A 21,192-nucleotide genomic window follows, 5' to 3' on the forward strand; every position below is an offset into this window, starting at 1 on the left:
CATTATAATACATAAATAATAATTAAATAGTGATATATTATTAACATGAAGATTTAGCTACACCAAAAGATATCAACCAAAAAAATATTTAAGACTATTTCACAAATTAAATCAGTATGAAATATTCACCACAATATAAGTAGAATTTGTTAGCTGCAAAGGTAAAACTATGAATAATAATATTTAAAATGTAAAATAAAAAACACATGCGTATAAATTAACAAAACTAATGAGTTATGCTAATAATTAATAAGAGATATATAGTAAATGTATATAAATGGTATGACATTGTTGACTTCAAAAAAATAATTCTTTTACTTCGCATAAGAACTATTTCTGCTTCTATTTACAAACAGTTTTATACCTCATTTCTCAGAGAACAAAAAAAAGAGTATTTTTTTCTTTAAAAAAAATATTTTTGGCCTCCCAACCGCTACCAAAACAGACCAAGGAAAGGAAAGTAATGCAAAAGTTCTACATTTCTCTTTCAGTATCTATAGAATTTTTTATCCTCTAAACATGTCCCTACAAATGAGTTATCTTCTAGTAAATACTATAAAAAGATAGAAAAAGACAAGAGTTCTATTATATCTTCAGTTACACAAAGGGTTGGCTGCAAAGTCACTCGAATAAGTAATGCAACCATGACAAAGATCAAAAGCCATTGGTAGCAAGTTGTCTTGAAACTCCGCGAATACATATCCATTGCTCTGGAAGTTGCATGCCATGTACTTGCCAGGCTATGCTCAACTGCTTTCTCAGTTGAATCAAGTATCTGCATCCACGTTATAGATGTCAACTTTGAGGACAATATTTATAAAGAGACTAGTAAAATCCGAGACTGAAGTTAAGAGTTTGTAACCAGACAAGATGAATCAGAAGTCCAGTTATTTCTTTTTTCACTGAATTAGTAAAGAATCTTCAAACATGTAGTAATATCAGAGATAAATAGATACAATATTGTTGTGTCAGAAAATATAGTGTAGGCTACCAATGGCCTCAATTGCCTCCCAACAAGCAAAATAGTTTACATTGGAGACACAAAATCATTTTTCAAAGCGAAAATTGTTAAGAGTAAGTTCCAAAGTCGCAACAATTTAAGCAAAATGAAACGAAACAAAGACTTACTTTCTTGGTGTTTTTGATGGATTGATTCATCATGAGACTGCTCTCTTTGAGCTGCCGTGCCAAAACGACCATTTCATCAGTCAAATCCTCCTGAAGTTTCTTGCAAAAGATGAGCACATCTGATAGTTTATCAAGTAGACTCTACCTCACAAATCTCACCCCTCTGAGAAATTTTTTTTGCATAAATTAGTGATTAGTTTCTCTGGTTACTTTTCTACTACAATGAAAAAGACTGGACAAACATATGGTAGTGACGAAGATGTACTATGGATCATGTAGTAGAACAGTTGGGAACATACATCTAGTTGAGGCACATATACATACATCACTCCAGATGGAGACCTAGGCCTCCTAAAAGCCCCAAACTATCATCCCTGATTTCAGAGAGTATCTCCAATCTCTCATCTTCAATTTTCAAATATATGCTTCCAAACAACTCTCTATCCACATGTGTTAGTTGCGGAGATAAAGCACAATACCTTGGCTTCTGTGCAGTGCCTCAGCTTAGTGATAAAAGTAGGCCTCACAAGTGTAGATACGCAATTTTACTTGGATCATTACCAAGTAAATGTTTCAGAACAACCCTTTTTACAAAATAGATCCCTACTTGTGTCCTTGTAAAAAATGAAGGTTGCTTACACAATTCATTAGTTCATCTGCACTATTACAAGTCTCAATGTTTCATCTTACGCCAAAAAACCGAAGACAGCAAACAATTAGACTTCAGATTTATGAACTCGAAGCATCTATTATTTCTCTCCCTCCACAAATTCCATACAATATTGTAACGGATGGTGTTTCGGATCTTCTTGGTAGCTTTTCCTATCTTTCTTACATACCAGCTTAGATATGCAAACTTAAACCTGTTTAGCATCCAAAAGAAGTTCAAAGACATGTCCCACCTTCGCAAAGCAACTGCACAATGTAAGTACAAAGATTAGTATCTTTTAACTTATTGCAGCCCCTTAACACCCTTATCTAAGAGTCTCTTGACCTCCTCAGGTAGTGTACCCACTTTTCACTGTGATGTACTCTACCTTTCCAGCATCCCTAATAAGATTGATTTTACTTCCCCAATCCAAGCAATGCAGTTTGAGTTTAAGGTCCCATCCCCCATTCTTCCTACGTGGAGTGTACCCAGTTTTCGCTGTGATATACTCTACCTTTCCAGCATCCCTAACAAGATTGATTTTACTTCCCCAATCCAAGCAATGCAGTTTGAGTTTAAGGTCCCATCCTCCATTCTTCCTACGTGGTAACAATAGTGAAAACCTGAAGAAATTATTTCCTATAAGGGCATCTCCGACCCATAACACCAAATTTTACACCAAAACAGGATTTGGTGTAAAGTCTCGTTTTGGGTTGGAGATGGACTAAAAGAGTATGCCCAGTCTAGGATTTTATCTTATCATCTCTAAAATTATTAAAATAGACCTTAATTTTGAGTTCTACAGATGAAGCCTTATCTATAGGAGGAAACAATAGCCTTTGTGCACCAACGTTCATCTGCATACGATAATTTGCATTAACAACCTTCCCGACGAAGTTTCATCTTCTTGATTCTATATCCATAACCATTTACATAGCAAACATCTACAGAGAACTCACACATTCACACACACACACACCTCTTCCTTTTTTTCAATATTAAGACAACTTTTGTGTTGTAATTGCCTTCCCACAAAATGCTCTTTCTTATTTTGTTCAAATATTTTTAAAAATTATCAGGCACAAGAAATGAAGACATAAAGTAGGGAGGGATGTCTAATCAACTGTCTATACTTTAATCAAATGATGTCTAATCAATTTTTTATGAGTTAATCTTTCCCATATTGACAAATTATTTTTCTTTCGAGTTGCTAACCTTTTTCAAACTTTTCCTACACTTGCAAAACTTCAATAGAATTATGATCATCTCCTAAAAGGAGCCCTGAATGCATTGAATTCTCCTACTTTTGCACCCAGATATATTTACAAGTATTAGCTTATTGCCTTGTCATCCATACATCAGACGTTGCTTAGGTTTATATTCAAACCTGAAACAACTTTAAAAGCCAGTCGGCCACTTTAAGAAACACCATATGTATTTCCTTGTTTCACACACTAACAATGCACCATTGGCATAGAAACTATGTGGGTTATTATGTTACTGTCTTTATTTTCCTAAAAGACAGATGTTAAGTTATTGTCCTCTGAACCTACCTTAAATCCACTTAAACATCATTTCTCCATTGCCTAGTCCTATACTCTACCAAGACATTTCAGTAACAGGAATAGGAAGAAGATTTGCCTGCCTCGAGAGTCGAGACAAGAAAAATCAACATAACTCATATTTATTAATGTAGAAAACTTAACTAGGAAATGTAATAATTTACCAACTCCTCTATTTCTATCAAAATCCATCTCTTTAAAGAGAAATCAACCACTTCACATGGTCATATGCTTTCTCTATATCTAATTTACAATGGACACCTATTTTTCATTGTCTCCTTCTTTAGTCCAATTTATCTGCCTCCGTTCACAGAAGCATATGGAAAATCGAGCTACTTCTATAAATATTAACTTCAACTTTTCAACTACCTTTGCCATCCATAAAGATACACCCATAAAACTTCTTGAGTTTTTTGAGTTTTTTTTTTTTGTGTGTGTGGGAGGGGGGGAGTATTCTTACACTGTTCTGCTTATTATTATTTAACTAGCTCAACTACACCATAAGAGCACACATCTACTATCACTTTTAGTCACACATGGCAAGCTGTACCTTTTCAGGAACATATAAACATTAGGGAAGCCCTTGGTGGAACAGAAGTCAACAAGCAAAACTGTCTATAGATATTAACACAGAAAAGTAGTACAGCTAGAGCACCTGTGCTTCTCAATATGTGTCCGTGCAGCGTCATCCAGTTTAACTGCAGCTGATGAATGATCAGAAAATCAATGTTATCTTGGGATTGCTCCTCATTGTTTGAATGGACTATGTTTCATTTCAAAGAACAACGGTCAAGAGAGATAAATATAAAATGACACATTGCAATGGCTATGCATGAAAAAAGATCATGCAAGTACCCAAATCTTCTTCTCAATCCTTCAGAAGCAGAATTCAAACTTCCTTCTGCTTTAGGAGTTCCACTGCTGGAAATCTCACCCTCAAGTTCATTGGATGTATGCATATCAGACTGGATGTGGGTGAAGATAATTTTGTTGTTAATCATATAATAGAAGCAAGAAATATTTTCGAAAAACTACTAGCATGTGTCTACAATAAGTTGATCTAATATAAGTTGAAAGGTGACTCCAGAAGAGAAGATTGAACCACGTTAAAAACATCGAAAGGAAAGAAGTGTGACTACAAAAGTAACAGTAATATGGACTAAAAGCAAACAATGAGGTACTAAACTTTACGGGCAGTCTACAGATAAAAACAAAAGTCAGCTCTTTCATATTCCGTTAAAATCAGTAAATATACTGTAATATGATATGTTTTCGTATACGAAAGCAATGTGAATCTGAATGGTAAATAACAGGAAATGAAACTAGCACGTGCATACCGTGGGCACGGCTAACTTGGCAGCAACATATTCAATGTTCTCAGCATATTCATTCACCTTGGCTTTTGAAATCCTATTTTGGGAGACAACATGAAAATGGAACACACATCAGGAAGAAAGCATCTAGTGAATTTTTAAAAAATAGAGATCCAATAAGAACATACACCCTCAAGCAAAATGTTTCAAGCATTAAATCAATCTAAATTAGTTTTTTTAAAAAAAAAAACAGGAAAAACTCACATGACTGTTTATAGAAGTTCAAAACGTTTTCCTCATACAGTAAAGAAAAAAATTGGAGTTATTATAAGTATATATGCTGAAGTTATAATCTAAACACATGAAGATAAGAATTCCTTTTATGCCATCCCTGTCCATTGCACAGATAACAAACGCATCAAAACTGTAGAAAATAACTACTTCCACACATGACCAAACGGTCTGTACAAATATTACTAATACTAGCATCATGACTTCCTCCATAGAAGAAGACAAGATAGACTAGTCATACTGTCAGGATGCGATGTTTTTTTCATTATAGGCAGGATATTAGTCCACTGTATAAAAATATATCTAAAATACGTGCAATGAGGAGGAGGGTAAGTGGAGTTGAGATCAAATGAGGGTGATTTTCCATCTAATCGACCATGATAAGAGGTTTCCAATTTATTACTTATGTAACAGGTAAAGTGAAATGTCTAGGAAGCATACGTTTAAATTTAATTGATATTCCAATCAAACGAACAGGAGGCAGGGACTTTATAAAGAACAGTCACATCGTTATGGAAACCAAAAGCCTGGAAATTTTGTAGCAACATGTTATTTTCTTCAAATTAACTAATTGAAAAAGAATAAAGCATACAAACCTTGGTAATCCATCAGGATTCCTCTCTTTAGCCAACTGCTCCAGCAGTTCCCTCAAAGTGGCAACATACTGTGAAAGATGTACCAAAAGAAAAAAGTAAATGCATATTCCCATTGAAAGAAAAATTATCAGATGAAAAAAACTGTACAGTTCCCAACATAAGCAATTGCAATGCCATGATTTCTGAAAAGCTTTTCATAGACACAACATATACCGCAATTTGTGGCTGTGCGCACAGAAAATTATCAACTTTCACAAATAAAAACTACGTCAGACATCATATGGAAAAGGCAAAGATCAGCTTCCTGAAATATAGAGGCTTCACCAGAGGCATTAAAAACCAGTTGATGCATGATTGTTCAGAAGATTAGGGAAGACAAGGAGGTATTACTATGACTCTTTATCTCTCATCCTCCATGACTAGAAATATTCAGTAGGTGGACGAGCCATCCTGAGCCCTGTTGGTCTTAGATATGGTGATATTGCAGTACTACTAATCTTAATCACCATGTCGAGATCAGAAAAATATTATTGCTCCAAGAAACATATTGACAGGTAAATAAGTTGAAGGCATGCAAGTGGGGTACAACACTGTACACAAAATTTGTATTGCAAAGCAAAAAGATGTACCTTAAGAACACAAAGTTTAAGGATTAAAAATTTAAAATCATCTAATCATGAATATAATATCTTAATTAATATGTATCCAAAAAACCAGCACAATCGAATTAATGAGCTGATAAATTTACCATGTTTACGACAAGTCTCACATAATGCAAACCCCGAGCAGGAAAGAATGAAAAGAAAAATAAGCAAACGCAACTATCAATTCTCTATAAAGAGTTGAACTTGAATGACCTGTGCATACATGTATAAGCTTTGCTTGATTTTGTTGTTGTGGTGCAGTTACAAGTAACCTCTTCAAGTTCACCTTGGTTTTTCTCATCCCATGACACCCTCTAGGGTACTTTCTGTCAATAGCTGATCAAGGAAATCAAACCTTTCTAAACCCGTTTGTAATCTAGCAGAACTGTACAAAAGTATGCAAATTTTCTACTCCTCACATCAGATTATGTTTCTTCTTTATTTTAGAATAACCATCTAGCTCTACCATGCACTTCTAGCATCTTCACACTATAAAATTACGAAATAATGAAGTGTACGTAGTCTTAATTTAAACGTTCATTTTTCCTACTTCAATTGCTAAATAATCACAAATATCCAAAATATTTGTAATTAAAAACAAATTAATAATTAAAGATGATTAACGGAGTGATCAACTTCTCTACATAATGAATGCACCATAATCCAATCAAACAAAAAGGCCCACTTGAAGTCTTGAACTCATAGTAAAACCAACTCACGAACTAGTCAATGTATAGGATCCAATCACATAGAGAAACAGAAACCTAAAGAAAAGGTTTATTTTTATAGTTACCAGTGAAAATCTGGGTATCCACTTAATTTGATGCAGATTCCATATCAACTTTCTCTTTTTTCGTTAAGAGGGTTTTTGGATTTCCTAAAGGATTTGTCCTTGTTCACTGCCAAATCCATGTTTTTCAAGAAGAAAGAAATAGAAAGTAGAATGAGAGCTTACAACTTTGTTTCTGAATCTGTATTAAACATCTTCTTTTCTGAAGCTTTGGTATGTAAAAGGTTCCTCGTGAAGTTGAAACGCATAAATGAATTTGACTACAAGCTAGGGAAACTATGTATAAACTCAAAGTCTTATCGAAGAATAACAACCAATTTTTAAAGATAGTCTCTCTTCTCCTCTTATCCTTCCCCTTTTTTGGGTAGAAAAATTAGTTTGTAGTACAACTGACAATATGACTGACACAAAAAATAAAAGAAAAAAATACTTTTACGTACAACCAATAAAGCAACAATATTTGTTAAGAAGAAACACTAACTCTACATTCAATTCTTTTGCTTTATGTTTATCTGAAACTTTCAGAATCTAGTGCTCGTCTACTGCCAAAGACCAGAACAATTCAGCAGAGACCAAAAAGCATGGGTAGAGTTGCCCAGTATCACGTACTGGGAGATAACAGGTATCCAATGAAAGAGAAAACTGACAGGCACCACCATTATATTAAAAAAAACAGTATGTTCATCAGAGGCAATAGCTTCTATGATCAGATGAAAGGTTTCATTTCTTTTTTCATCATAGGCAACAATAAAACAGTTCTTGCATCATTTTTTTGGTTATCAAAAAAAAAATGTTCTTTGATTTATTTATATAACAATGCATTGTGTGCTTGATTCAGTTGAAAGTCATTAATAGAGTAATTAATATATAATGACCTGCATAAAATAAGCTCTTTTCTCCGTGATCTCTAAAATTAGTAAGTTATACCACCTTAAGTAACATGTATCACCTATATAGAAATATCCACTTCAGTTTAGTCCTTAAATCACTGTACAAGGATATACGAACCTTAGATTATCAGTACAAGAAAATAAAGTTGAATTGGGATTAGGGCTTTTACTTTTTCTTCTGTGAGTTTACTGTAAAGATACTTACAGAGGATCGCCGGTAGCTTGGGTCTAGCCGGAACCGGACTGCCGAGCGGATGAAGGACGGTCTCGCCGGAGCTGGACTCGGGGTTTATTGCAGGAAAATAAGATGAAATAAAACAAATATATAACAGTAGAAACATTTCCACATAATTTTGAGAAGAAGAAAAAAAGAAACGTATTCATATTTCATTTACGTAAAAGAATATTATTATTATTATTATTAATAATAATATTTTTAGAGTAATTTACCTAAATAGTCTCACCCATGTTTGGAAAATTACTTAGAAATATCACTTATGTTTATTTTAGGACTATAATATCATCCAATTTTGTCTATTTTCATCAAAAAATAAATAATGTGACATGGCATCCTAGTAGGTAAAAGATAATGTATTTATGTGTTAAGTATAGTTTGAGGAAAATAGGTAAAATTGGGTAATATTGCAGTTCTAAAACAAACATACGTGATATTCCTTGGTAATTTCCCAAACGTAGGTGACTATCTAGAAAAACTACTCTTATTATTATTATTATTAGGAAAAATGCACAATTACCCTCTCAACTTATGCCCAAAATTTCAAAGACACACTTATACTATACAAAGTCCTATTACGTACCCCTTTTTGACTTACGTGGCACTATCTTGAAAAAAAAGTCAACTAGCGTTGGACCCACAAGATAGTGCCACGTAGGCCAAAAAGGGGTAGCAAATTATTAATAAAATAAGTTCAGGGGATAATAAGAGCTTTGTATAGTATAAATGTGTCTGTGAGATTTCGAACATAGATTGAGGGATGCATATGCATTATCCCTTATTATTATTATTATTATTATTATTATTATTATTATTATTTTCATTCGTTGATAGTATCCACATCTAATATGAGTTTGTGCCGTGTATGTCCCAATAGAGGGAAGTGCTTTAATAAGTTTTTTCATACCTTAAATTTGAACCTAGGAAAAAATAACTCCATTGCACTCTGTCCATTAATGGTGATGGTTAAAAAAATGGGCCCGAGTTAATTATTATTATTATTATTATTATTATTATTATTATGGAAAAAGATCAAAATTATTTTTAACTATGCGAAATAGAGCACTTATACCCTTCATTATATTTTGGGATAAAAAAAAACCTGTTGTTATACTAGGAGACCACAAATACTCTCAAGAGTTAACGCTCCAATTTTTAGTGACATGGCAAGCCACATGAGACTAATCTCTTCACCTAAACTTTGCCAACTAAGATTCACTATAAAAAAAGTTGACCTTTAGTGGCGACGAAGTCTCCACAAAATCTCAAATATTGCCACTAAAGGTTATGAGTGATTTTTAGTGGCGACTAAGGCTCCAACAATCATTCGTTAGTAAAATCTATTTTTTCAACAAAAAAATCTGATAATTAATTTTTGATTGCAACCTAATTTTTCAAAAATTTATAACTTGAGATATCAATATTAAAAACATCCAATATTATTACGAAAAATCATCAAAATTACTTCTCGATTTAAATCTCCTACTATATAATGCATCATTATACATTTTATACATTTACATATGACATAAGAATATTATCTTCAAACTCCTACTTAATCGATATTATTTTTGATATTTTTAAAACAATGAAAAAAAAAACACAAAATTAGAATTTAATGTTAAAAAAATTTTAGTGACGATTTTCTGGGCTTTTGTGGCGGCTGTTATCGCTGCTAAAGGTCTAGTTCTATTGTAGTTAATCCTAGTTGACAATGCTTAGGTGGACGGATTAGTTCCACGTGCTTTGCCACATCAATAAAAAATTGAGGTGTTAACTCTTGGAGGTATTTATGGTCTCTTAGGATAACAACAGGGGCATTTTGACCCAAAATATAACGAAAGGTATAAGTGGTCTATTTCACATAATTTAGAGACAATTTGTACCCTTTTCCGTTACTATTATTATTATTATTGCTATTCTTTATTATTACTATTAGTATTATATAATTCATGCATATATTAATTTTTGTAATTCATGTATTATATTAATGTAATTTAATATATAATTCATGTATATATTAATTTTTATAAATAATTTAAAATACTTTAGTTACTTTTTCGCCAATTTTTTTTTGTCTTTGAACTTTACATCTTAAGTCCAATTTCTAAAAGAAATTCATGGATCCAAACTCTTATTCAACTAAATAACAATGAGATCTACCCTAAAAAAATTATATTTTTTTTATAAATTTTATTCACTTTCCCAGGACATTTTATCCATAATCCAAAAAAATTATAGCCTTCATAATAAAATGACAATAATATAAAAAATGACGAAAACAATATTTTCTACAATACCAAAAACAAAATGAGAGATAGAAATATCATTAAATTTCTTAAAAATCGAAAAATTGAACCAAATCAATTTTATTTGACTACCTTAGTAAGGGAATCACCAATTCCTTCTTATTAAGTTCTTAGTGATAAGAAAATTCACCAATTCCTTCTTACTAAGTTCTTAATAATTTATTTGAACTAGTTGAGTTCTGCTAGCATGCATTGGCAAATCCAATGCATACCAATAAGAGTTGTGATAGACTTGTAAGAACTGAATATGAAATCACATTTGTTAGAGAGCGCTTTATCTTCTTGTGGGACTTTCAAGGACAAATGCGGATTTAGTTGGGCCAGGGTGTAGGTACCAAACACCACGTGGACAACCAAAAAGGAAAAACAAGACCCCCAGTTTGGGACTTTATGGCCCGAGTCTCTAGTGAAATACCGAACATCGGGTGGAAAACCAAAAAAATACAATACAAATCAATTCAATACAATAAGACAAGTAACAACCATCCAAACAAGCTGTCTCAATTAGTATTACACCTGATTCCTGATATACATGTTTATACACTAAAGCACAAGCCATTATAGGAAATACATTTCCATCCAACTTTACACAAGTATGATCAAATGGACAAACGTTTCATATATATGCAGGTTCATCCAGAAGTATGTTTATCATCCATACCCCTTTAAAATCCAACTTTCAAAGGGACATTAATTCCCACAACACTGTCACAACAAAAAGTAAAATACGAATTTTTTCTTTAAAAAAAAAAAAATAAGAATTACAAACCTACATGAATGCAGAGCAGAGAAACTAACTCTTTGCTCATATTTGTACAAAGAAACCAAAAACTTTAGTAGACTTCCACATTCCATTGCTCTGCCTTCTTCAACTGCTTTTTGTAATTTGCCCAGTTAATACCTTTCAAAACATATGCAAAAATGTTAGGCTTTGACTGATATGTATAATGGATCAAGACATTTATAACGCATTTTAAGTTATATACATTGACGGCTTAACTGTAGTAGGTAGTACTTACTCTACCTTACAGTTTAACTCGACACAGTGCACAAAAGTCGAATTCCTTTACATATGTATGTATGATATAATGAGATATCTGAACTTATGTTACCATCTCTTTCAGCAAGTGAAGTCATAATGTCATCGATTCCCTGCTCCATGCCTTTGAGTCCACACATGTACACAAAGGTGCTGTCTTTTTTGAGTAATGTCCATAGTTCTTCAGCATATTCAGCCATTCTGGTTTGGATGTACATCTTTTCACCTTTCTCGTTAATCTGCTCCCTACTCACAGCAAAGTCTAGTCTGAAGTTTTCCGGGGCCTTCTCCTTCATTTTCTCGAATTCCTGCAACAAGTTATAAATCTTAGTCCTGCATTGTGACATAATACTAAATTTTGTATCCAAGAAGCATTGAGGACTCCAATTACCTCTTTGTAAAGAAGTGAGCTGCTTGTCGGTACGCCCAAGAAAAGCCATGCTAAACCATTGAACTGCATAAAACCAAAACCATGTCATTCGAGGAGGTAATGAATAAAGTGAAAAGAAACTACCAGTCATATAATTAACACGAAACTCAAAGGTGCATAGTCAAAGCTTTGGATTAATGGAGATTGAACTCTCTTTAAAGTGTCGAAATTATTCATCTTTGACACATACATCACATATAGTAGATTCACCATTACATTCATCTGATAAGTTCCAGTTCTGTCCTCATATTGACATGATAAGATAAAATACTAATGATTTCTGGTTTACCTTGTAATCTTCATGCTTCTCAAAGAACATTTTCCACAAGAATCCACGGAAAGGAGCAATTCCTGTTCCAGTGGCCAGCTGCAAGAAGAAAAGATCAAAGTCTAATAATTAACAACTATGCTTAGTCATATTGAAGGGGATCACACAGAAATGCCTAATAGTGATAACAAAGGAGCTAGCGCGGACCATTATAACTGTCGCGTTGGGATCCTTTGGCATGAGCATTTCTTTTCCAACAGGTCCTGTAATCTTAACTTCAGCTCCAGGTTTCAAGTCACCTGAATATTAACATTCCAAAGCAGGTGCAGGGCTCTAAGCATATATTCTTATATTCATTAAGAAATGTTCAGGTCAAGTACATGAGAAAAGATGAAATACACGAGATGATAAGCTAACATTATTTGAAGGTTTAGGGAGTCCTTGATTCTTACATAAGAAGTTCGAGCAGACTCCTTTAACTATTTCCCCTTTGTCATTCGTGTAGACAAGCCTTTTGACACACAGAGATACCTGTATGAAACCTAGCTCTAGTTATTTCATATACTAGACGGAGGATAATAGCTAGCTAACCAACCTATGTTATTGAATTTCAAATAGGGCAACCTTTACTAAGAGGGACGCCGATTCTATGAGATAATGTATGTATACAAACAGGTCAACACCACTCTTTACAGGACAAATTATAGCAACAGGACAACACGTCTTACAGAAAATAATGTTTACATCACTGCATCATGTAGTGTTTTGGATAATATTTGAAGGAATAGGAAGTTTAATAGCTTACGGTTTTGGAGTCTCCAAAGTCACCAAGGGCACTGCTAGCAATGGAGTACAATCTGAGCTTGTGTGGCTTCCCATTACTGTCAACACCATCTGGAATCACTCCGATAGATTGGCCTTCTCTGTATGGGATCTCTCCTGATCAACCCCAACACAAAAACCTCAAATGCTCATCTTACAAAGAGTTTAACTTTTATACACTAGCTGTATAAAATAATCTTTATGCCACCAAGTAACAATTACATGGAAGTGTCAAATATACTCGATACTGTCAGTATATATAAGTTAAGTTCATTTAACAAATCACTAAATTAAATGAACTACTCCCTCCATTTCAATTTGAAGGAATATTGATTGTATTGAAGTATTAACCTAAGGGAATACATGGAAGATATATATAGGAGATAGGAAGGAGTACTAATCCTAATAGGACTAGGATTAAGGAGTACTAATCCTAATAATCCTAATAGGACTAGGATTAAGGAGTACTAATCCTAATAGTACTAGGATTAGTACACAGTAAATACTAATATTATTTAATACTATTTATTTAATACTATATGTTATTATCCCCTCAAGCTGAGCTGAGCGGAAGCGAACGGAAGCTTGGAACTGAGGTAATCGTGCAGTCGGCTCGGGAGAGGCTTGGTGAGAATATCAGCCGGTTGTTCTTCAGTGGGTACATACTGCACAGTCATGGTGCCGGCCTAATTTCTATGCCAAGTCAAAGCCAGACAAACAAGTTCCATACCCTCAGTGGAAAAGACCATGTGCCAAGTTTCTCCAGGGGCATCATCTCCAGTGATCTTAGTGTTGAGAAGGCATCTGCCAATATAAGGATCCTTTGGCCTGAACTTGTTTACAACTACACCTTCATCCTGTTTCTTCGATACCTTCGCAACCTTTGCAGGTATTTCCGTTGTGAGTTGGGCTCTAATGTGAAACACTTTTCTACTAACTGATACATTTCTGTTGCATAAAAGAACCTGTTCAAACAAATATAGCTTGTGTACACTCAGAGTGTAGCTTTTTGAATTATTATTTTACACTATGAAGTATAAGTCACTAGAAAAGTAAATAAAATTGTAGTAAGTGAACTGCTTAGTAATCTTTTACAACATCTTAAGTGAAAATTCTTTTATATTCGTGTGACGATCATCACCGAGAAAAAAGGAAAAGAAAATGAAATTTACCTTGTTGAAAGTGATATTTTCAGGGGAAATGAAGATGGTTTTGATTGAAAGAGAAGTTGAATTAGAGGATTGTAGAGAGACTGAAGCACTTAATGCAGCAGCCATATTGGTTATGATGCTGAGAAATAGTAGAATAAATTGAGAGTGGTGAACAATAGAACCTTTTTTGGGGGAGTGAGGTTGTTAAGAAGAAAATTAGGTGAAAGGTAGGGAATTAGGATCCTTCTAGAGAGATGAGTTGATTTTGGAATTAATGTGTGGAGGAGATTGGAAGATCAAGATGCGAGGATAAAGAAAAATGCATAAAAAGTTATCTATAGGTCACGTGTTTGAGCTATTGAAGCAATCACTAATGTTATTTGTATTAAGGTAGACTGTCTATATCACACTCCTTGAGGTGCGATCCTTCTCCAAATATTATTATTATTGAATATTTTGTACACCAAACTACCTTTTATGACAAAAAAATAAAACAAATGCGACTTTAATTTTTAAATGTTCATTAAAGTTAACAAATAGGAGATCCATACAAGAATAATAACAGTTTGGTTCTTTTCTTTTTGTCGCCACTTCATTCTTCCAATAATTTTTTGTAACAAAATCTACATATTTTGGAAGTACTATAAGTGTAATAGTTATAATTCAAAATATTTTAAGAGGTTGTTAGTCAAATAAAACTTGGTTGATGTCCTAAATTGTCATAGAGTCACATAAAGTGCAAAAAAGAGATGATTTTATTCAAGATTATGGGCTGCCATTTTGAGATTTTTAATTTGATATCTATTATATGCACATAATTAGGGGCACACTAGCATTTTTCCAACTGATGAAACGTTGGATAAAATGCTCACTGACATTTAGTAAGCTTCAAGAAGTTTTTACCGATACAAAAGGCATAATATATATGTCTTTTAATTCGGTTTTGAATTACATTTATGCCCTTTAATTTTGAGTGTGCACAAGTAGACACTTAAACTTGTATAAAGTTGAACAAATAGACACACATGTCCTACATGTCCTACGTGGTGTCCTGCGTGTATTGTGTCATGTAGGACTCATGCGTTTATTTATTTAAAATTTGGATAGTTAAAGCGTCTGTTTGTGCATTATGAAAGTTGGAGGTCAAAGTTAAAATTTGAAGAAAAAGTCAAGTTCAGCGTCCAATATATGTATTATGCCAATACAAAAAGGGGTGACTCGGTGCATTAAGCTCCCACTATGTGTGGCGTCTGAGGAAGTGCCGGACCATTATTGGGTCTATTTCTGCAGACATATGTTGTATGTTTCCATGACTCGAACATTGTTGGAAGACTACTTACTATATCTTGTCAAAATTGGTGAAAGGACCATTCTAATAAAAAAAAAAGTAGAGCAGAAAATGCCTTGAGCAGAATGAAAGAAAAAACTATAAAGCCAATAAAAATGATTATTCATATATTACAAGAGTAACAGATACTTTGCCTTTTCCTACATAGCATATCCCTGAGGTCTTTCTTATACAAGTTTTGATGCAATCAATGGAATCCCCTGGATCCTCCAGACTGGTAGAGTTCCAGCTTGCTTTTGGATTCATGCAACAATGTCTCCGTCTCTTCATCTCGGTTCAAGTGTGCCTGCTTTGATGCCCATTTGAGCACTGAAAGCACCTCGGCTTCAGCAAGCTCTTCGCTATTAGGGACGTGCAATGCAATGTCACATAGGAGAAGCAATGCAGAATTCTGAACTACTTTTTCACCAAAGCAAACAAGTTGAACCAAATGTCCTGCACCTCCAGCGCTTAGTATTGCCTTGCAATGATTCAGGTGAAGGTAGTTCTCATTGCACGAAAATTTCTTGAGGGAAATGGCTGCTTCATTTGAAATCTCTGGTTCTCGTTGATCGAGCAGCTTTACTAATGGGCTAATCATCCTCGTCTCAGTAGCTCGAAAAGTCGTGGCCAAATTCCCAATTGACCGAATGCATGGAACAAGCAGGTTCAAATCTTCTTTCTCAATGATTCTCAACAGTTGATCAACAACAGCTTTGCAAGCAGGTGAATTAGGCTTGAACACTGACTTTCTCAAATCAGGATCTTTCTCCGCCACTGCTGTGATTTCCATTACTGCCATCGCGGAATGATACTGAACATCTTCAGCCCCTTTCTCCAAGAGTACTGCAAAGCAAAGCAGTGCTCTTGAATCAGTAATGCTATGGCAAATAGTTGAATTTCCCTTGGCCAGTTTCCATAAAGCTCTTGCAGCCATTGCCTTCATATAAGCCTTGGTAGTAGGGTCCTCAGATTCTCGCCCTCTATTACTGACCCCTGTAGCATAATGACTCTGCTGATGATATGTCTGGTTTGCATCATTGAACGGAGACGATTGCATATCCGTGGTGGCAGTAACCACATTGTGCATCTGAGTAGGCTTCTTATTTCCTAAAGGATGTGGAATGTGGCTATTATCATCATCCTCATTCAACTTGTGCACTTTACTAGCTGAAAGAACAGCATCAATCGACGTGGATTTGCCAACAATAGCATACTTGCTATGCTCCTGAACCGTCTCAAACGCGAGATGGCTAACAAGTAATCTGATTATGTTATTCTGATGAAAAACATCTTGACATTCAGGATAATGTGCAGCAAGTTCAGAAACTGCCCAAGCCACCACTGCTTGAACTTTCATTAGACCTTCTTTAAGGATTTTCACTAACACTAAACACACCCCAGCGTTCACCATGTGTTCAACACTTACAGGGTCACATCCTAGCAATCCAATTGCCTTTGCAGCATTCTCCTGACCCTCCAATTTCCCTTCCTTCAACAATTTCAACAATGGCCCTACTCCACCTTCTTCGATGATCAATTTTCTGTTCCGGTCATTATCTCTAGCCAATGAAACCAAAGATGCAGCAGCATCAGATCGATCATTAACCGAACCAGTACACAAAATCGCTATATGCTCCCAAATAAAACACAATATAGGCTCATTAGTAACAATAGGAGGAAGTCCTAAATACCTATCAGCACCCTCGTCAGCTGAGGCAGATACACGAAGGAGCCACGACACATTACTAATAGAATTTTCTAACTGTGTAGACAAGTTACGGAAATCTGCAGAAGGTATGATGGTAAATACGCGCTTTACTAGTCCCTGAGTGCAACATTTGATAACAATAGACATAGCTCTTTCCAAAGCTTGTTCAGTATCATCAATAATTCGGCTCATGGGTCGTTGATAGAGCTCGTTGCTGGCTCGTGCTGCTTGACGAAGCAGCACAATCAGCTTCTCAGTCTTGGACTTGAGCTCAGCACATTCATGATTGAATAAAACTGCCTCATCAGCTGCCTGAATCACCTGATCAGCTAATTGAATTGGCTTTGCCAAGATTTGCTTAACTATATCCGCCATCAAAGGGGATTCAACAATTTATATATATATCACAAATTTTAAAAAAAAAAAACAAAAAAAACTTACTTTTGCCTTATTTAGAGCAAATTGAACTCTGTTGCATTCATTCAATATATGATTAGGAACTTTTGGTCTTTTTTTTGGCAGTATGGCTAGATGAAAAATTCAAAAATGAAGTTTTTATTTAGCCAAATCAAGAATCTTGCCGACAAAAACCAAGAAATGATGAGAAATCAATGAGTAGTAATTGATGTAACTTGTGATTTGTCGTACGTACTACTATAGCAAATATCAAATGAAAAAGGAAATGAAAATTTTAAAGGGATATAAATGACGAAGACTTTTGACTTGGGTGTTTTGCAAGACTAATAAATAATAGTAGTACTAAAAAAAAAGTGGATGAACTTCTATTGGACGTTTGGATATGGAAGAGTTAAAGCTTTTGGTGACTTGACTTAAAAAAAAGTGTTTCTTATCCTGATAAAACTTTAAAAAGATATTTTCTTGGTCCCATTTTATTTTATGAGACATCGATTTTGATACGAAATTTAACAAAATATAATAATTAAAATGTATAGTATAAAACGATTATATTATATATATATATATGTATAGTTATAAAATATTTTTAATTATAATACGTATAACTCTTGACTAAAATAAAAATATGTAACATAAAATAAGACAAGAAAAATATTATTTATTCTATTATAAATCAGAGAGTCAATTGGCTTTACAAGATTAAATTCAACGTAAAAAAAATAATCTTAATATACAAGAAAGGACTAATGAGCGAAAAGTCACCGAACTATCTGGTTCGTAACATCTTCGTGGGTATGACCCAACGCTACAAGACAAAAGGCGACGAACATATATTTTACCACAACCTTTCGAGGAACCCTTTATGCTACGATGAAAAATACATTGACTTTAAAAATTATTTTTCAAGTACAAAATAAAAAACATGGGAGATCTATTTTTGAGTGTTGCAGAAGTACCTTTTTTGTTATTGGGAATAAATTAAAATTTTCTGTTTTTTTTTTTTTTAAATAGCAGTAGAAAAATATTTTTTTTTCTTTTATTTATATGTTTATCAATATATCTTATTAATTAATTAACATATATATTTTTTAACATGTCTGGGTAAATTTAATTTAATAATTTTATTTTCTGTTATGCTATAATAAATTTTATATTTTATTTAGGGTTTATGGATTGTTAGTGTATTATTTATTATTTTACGTACTATTTTGCGTAATTAGAAAAAAAAAAAGAAAAAGGTAACAACAATTTTGCAAGATTAGAAGAAAGAACAATAAAAGGATTTAACCCTCCAAAAGATATATAACATTAATTGATAAATTTAAATATGAATATTTTAATTTAATTTAATTTTTTTCTAATAATTATTTAAACTAGTTTCTCACTATAAAGTAATCTTAATAATAAAAGTACAATAATACTTGTCTTTTTTTATGGTAAGTTGACACTTGACTCTCAAAGTCATTTTAAAAAGATTAGTCAAATACAATTTGCTAATAAAAATATATATCAAATGAATTAGCTAAAAACGAATTACGTTATTTTTTTCAAAAGCATTTCTTTGAAAAGTTGTTTTTAACATGTGCTTATGAAAATAAGTAATTTTTAGCAGCAATGCCAAACAGACTCTTGTTTGAAGTTATTATAACTTATTTTTAGTTATTTTTAACATTGTCAAACATTTTCTAACTTTATTTTAAGTCATTTTGACTTATTTTTATATTTTTCTAAAATACTTTTAGAAGTTAAAAACTGACTTTTCATTTTGGCAAACTTTTAAACCAATCCAACACCCTCTTAGTCACTTTGATCAATTTTATTTTTTTTTAAAAAAATGAAAAATCACTCTTACTTCTGTTTTTTATCCCCAAAATTATCCTGTCTTTTCTCATTAATGTTGTGTTAGTCAAGCGAGATGTTTAATAGGGGTACAAAGGGTAGTTGTAGAAAAATATTATGTGTATATATATAGCTTTAGATAAATATATCAACTTACGTATCAAAATAATGTAATGTTGTATAATGCATAGATCTGTATGAATGAAATACTTTACATAAATATTAAATAATAAGTATGTTAATATTAAAATGAACATATAAAAATATTAAGAAAAAGTGAAATGAATTAATATTTTTTCCAACTTCACTTTTTTAAGCTCCAAGTAATTGAATTCAGAAAAATAATTCTCTAAAATAATATTGACTAATATTTGTGGTGTTTTCCCTGTTGGTCAAAATAATTAAAAAATTTAAAATTCTAGATGTATATTTATTTATTTATTTTTCATATTTTTCCATTTATTTATTGAAATTTTATATTTTTTAAGAAATAAATTACATTAATTATAAAGTCATATTTATAATTATATAAAAGGCAATATTGAAAATTCTAATTCATTATGTCGTCGAAAATTATTCGTAATATGTGCGCATTATCTCACAAATTTACTTGATAATTATTTCTTAATTTGATTTCCCCTTTTACTTGTGTTTTTAACAAATCATCGAACGCGTTTAGAACTTGTGTGCTAATGCTCTATCATTATGATAATTTCACGAATAATGTTATAAAGACTCTATCAATTTTGTGTCTTGTTTTGATCAATAATTTGAACATATCATATTGTTTAGAAGCATAGAGTTGTAGTTCTATTTTAGGAAAAGTAAATCCTAAGTATTCCTATTTCAGTTTGGATTAGGAATTAATTATTTTGTTTATCATCTCCATTATAGCTTCTCTCTATTTCCTCAAGTTTATATTTGAAAAAATTAACACCTGTCATATTTATTATTTAAAGGCCTAGATTAAATTAATTGAATAAGCCTCTTAACCATATTATTAGAGAACAAATTAGGAAAACACTCACCAAACTTTGGTAAGTTTCCACTAGTTTTGACTCCTCATTATATCATCAAGTTAATTATACTTTCCGATTTCTTGTTAATATAATTTTGATTTTATTTAAAATCTAATAAATAAAAATATCCTTAATGATCTGGGCATTTTCCTTTGGGCCGGAAGGGCTGTTATGTGGGCGTACAACTCTTCCTAGGTTGTATTCAATCACGAAGATACAAAAATAACTTGAGATAATCTCTAAAAAAATTAGTATTAAGAAAACATTTTAGATCATATTTTCTAAATTAATTTTAACATATACCATTATATATAGTTTTTACTTGTAATCTTGTAATTACCTTTGAAGGGGAAAAAATCTAAAGTATTTTTTATTTAGTAAAAAGATCAATATTTTCCCAATAATACAACTTGCGTCAAAAATGAAAATAAATGGACAGAAAAGAAGATACTGTATAATAGTAATTGTGAAATATTTTAGAATCACAATATTGTTGGCTGACCGGTGAAGCCCACACTTAACGATGTGTTGCCTACTAAAGACTAACTCTCACTTATAGAATAAGAGAATTTATTCCAATTCTTAGTACACGTTTACAGTTACTATACACAAAGTTACAACTTAAATTTACACATTGTAATAATATTTTAAATTCCTTAAATAATTTTTTCTTGGTGACTAATTTAAGAAAATTAAACTAGTTTAAATATAATAACTAAACTACCATAATTAGTGTTAACGTAGCAAGAACATCAACAAGTT

At 32.7% G+C, this 21,192-nt stretch overlaps 3 protein-coding genes across 21 annotated transcripts; all 3 read right to left on the minus strand.

The window, feature by feature from the left end:
• Window positions 1–364: 364 nt before the first annotated feature.
• Window positions 365–8,238, minus strand: LOC101252142 (uncharacterized). 19 transcript variants are annotated; one of them, XR_011214595.1, is made up of 8 exons: window positions 8,069–8,238; window positions 6,407–6,519; window positions 5,540–5,607; window positions 4,677–4,749; window positions 4,195–4,304; window positions 3,995–4,043; window positions 1,129–1,291; window positions 717–775 (listed from the first exon to the last, which is right to left on the minus strand). XR_011214595.1 is itself a non-coding variant. In XM_069293348.1 (7 exons), the coding sequence occupies exons 1-7, from the start codon at window positions 8,202–8,204 to the stop codon at window positions 768–770; spliced, it is 498 nt and encodes a 165-aa protein (XP_069149449.1). In that variant the 5' UTR covers window positions 8,205–8,238; the 3' UTR covers window positions 365–767. The 19 variants fall into 19 exon arrangements, 12 of the variants coding, with proteins under 12 accessions (XP_069149449.1, XP_010317242.2, XP_025885014.2 ...); XR_011214593.1 differs by having other exon boundaries at window positions 3,995–4,102; XR_011214596.1 differs by having other exon boundaries at window positions 733–775; window positions 1,129–1,218.
• A 2,765-nt stretch (window positions 8,239–11,003) lies between these two features.
• Window positions 11,004–14,397, minus strand: LOC101251845 (ferredoxin--NADP reductase, leaf-type isozyme, chloroplastic-like). Its single transcript, XM_004233509.5, has 9 exons — window positions 14,139–14,397; window positions 13,697–13,931; window positions 12,950–13,083; window positions 12,597–12,675; window positions 12,352–12,443; window positions 12,166–12,243; window positions 11,838–11,900; window positions 11,520–11,754; window positions 11,004–11,308 (listed from the first exon to the last, which is right to left on the minus strand). The coding sequence occupies exons 1-9, from the start codon at window positions 14,241–14,243 to the stop codon at window positions 11,241–11,243; spliced, it is 1,089 nt and encodes a 362-aa protein (XP_004233557.1). The 5' UTR covers window positions 14,244–14,397; the 3' UTR covers window positions 11,004–11,240.
• A 1,124-nt stretch (window positions 14,398–15,521) lies between these two features.
• LOC101251542 (uncharacterized) lies at window positions 15,522–17,972 on the minus strand. The gene has a single exon (XM_004233508.5). The coding sequence runs from the start codon at window positions 17,528–17,530 to the stop codon at window positions 15,653–15,655; it is 1,878 nt and encodes a 625-aa protein (XP_004233556.1). The 5' UTR covers window positions 17,531–17,972; the 3' UTR covers window positions 15,522–15,652.
• Window positions 17,973–21,192: the final 3,220 nt, after the last annotated feature.

The sequence above is a fragment of the Solanum lycopersicum genome, chromosome 2 (assembly GCF_036512215.1).
Source record: "Solanum lycopersicum chromosome 2, SLM_r2.1".
Classification (NCBI taxonomy): Eukaryota; Viridiplantae; Streptophyta; class Magnoliopsida; order Solanales; family Solanaceae; genus Solanum; species Solanum lycopersicum.

Excerpts from the sequence above, each read along its gene's own strand:
- LOC101252142 (XM_010318937.3), bottom strand. The coding sequence starts at position 8,204 with ATGTTTCTACTGTTATATATTTGTTTTATTTCATCTTATTTTCCTGCA. Across the intron at positions 5,608-6,406 it reads ATCAAGCAAAGCTTATACAT|TATGTTGCCACTTTGAGGGA; the intron begins GTATGCACAGGT and ends CATCTTTCACAG. Across the intron at positions 1,219-4,676 it reads CCAAGTTAGCCGTGCCCACG|GAGGATTTGACTGATGAAAT; the intron begins GTATGCACGTGC and ends AAGAAACTTCAG.
- LOC101251845 (XM_004233509.5), bottom strand. The coding sequence starts at position 14,243 with ATGGCTGCTGCATTAAGTGCTTCAGTCTCTCTACAATCCTCTAATTCA. Across the intron at positions 12,676-12,949 it reads ACTTTGGAGACTCCAAAACC|GTATCTCTGTGTGTCAAAAG; the intron begins GTAAGCTATTAA and ends GGTTTCATACAG. Across the intron at positions 11,309-11,519 it reads TTCACTTGCTGAAAGAGATG|GTATTAACTGGGCAAATTAC; the intron begins GTAACATAAGTT and ends ATGTTTTGAAAG.
- LOC101251542 (XM_004233508.5), bottom strand. The coding sequence starts at position 17,530 with ATGGCGGATATAGTTAAGCAAATCTTGGCAAAGCCAATTCAATTAGCT.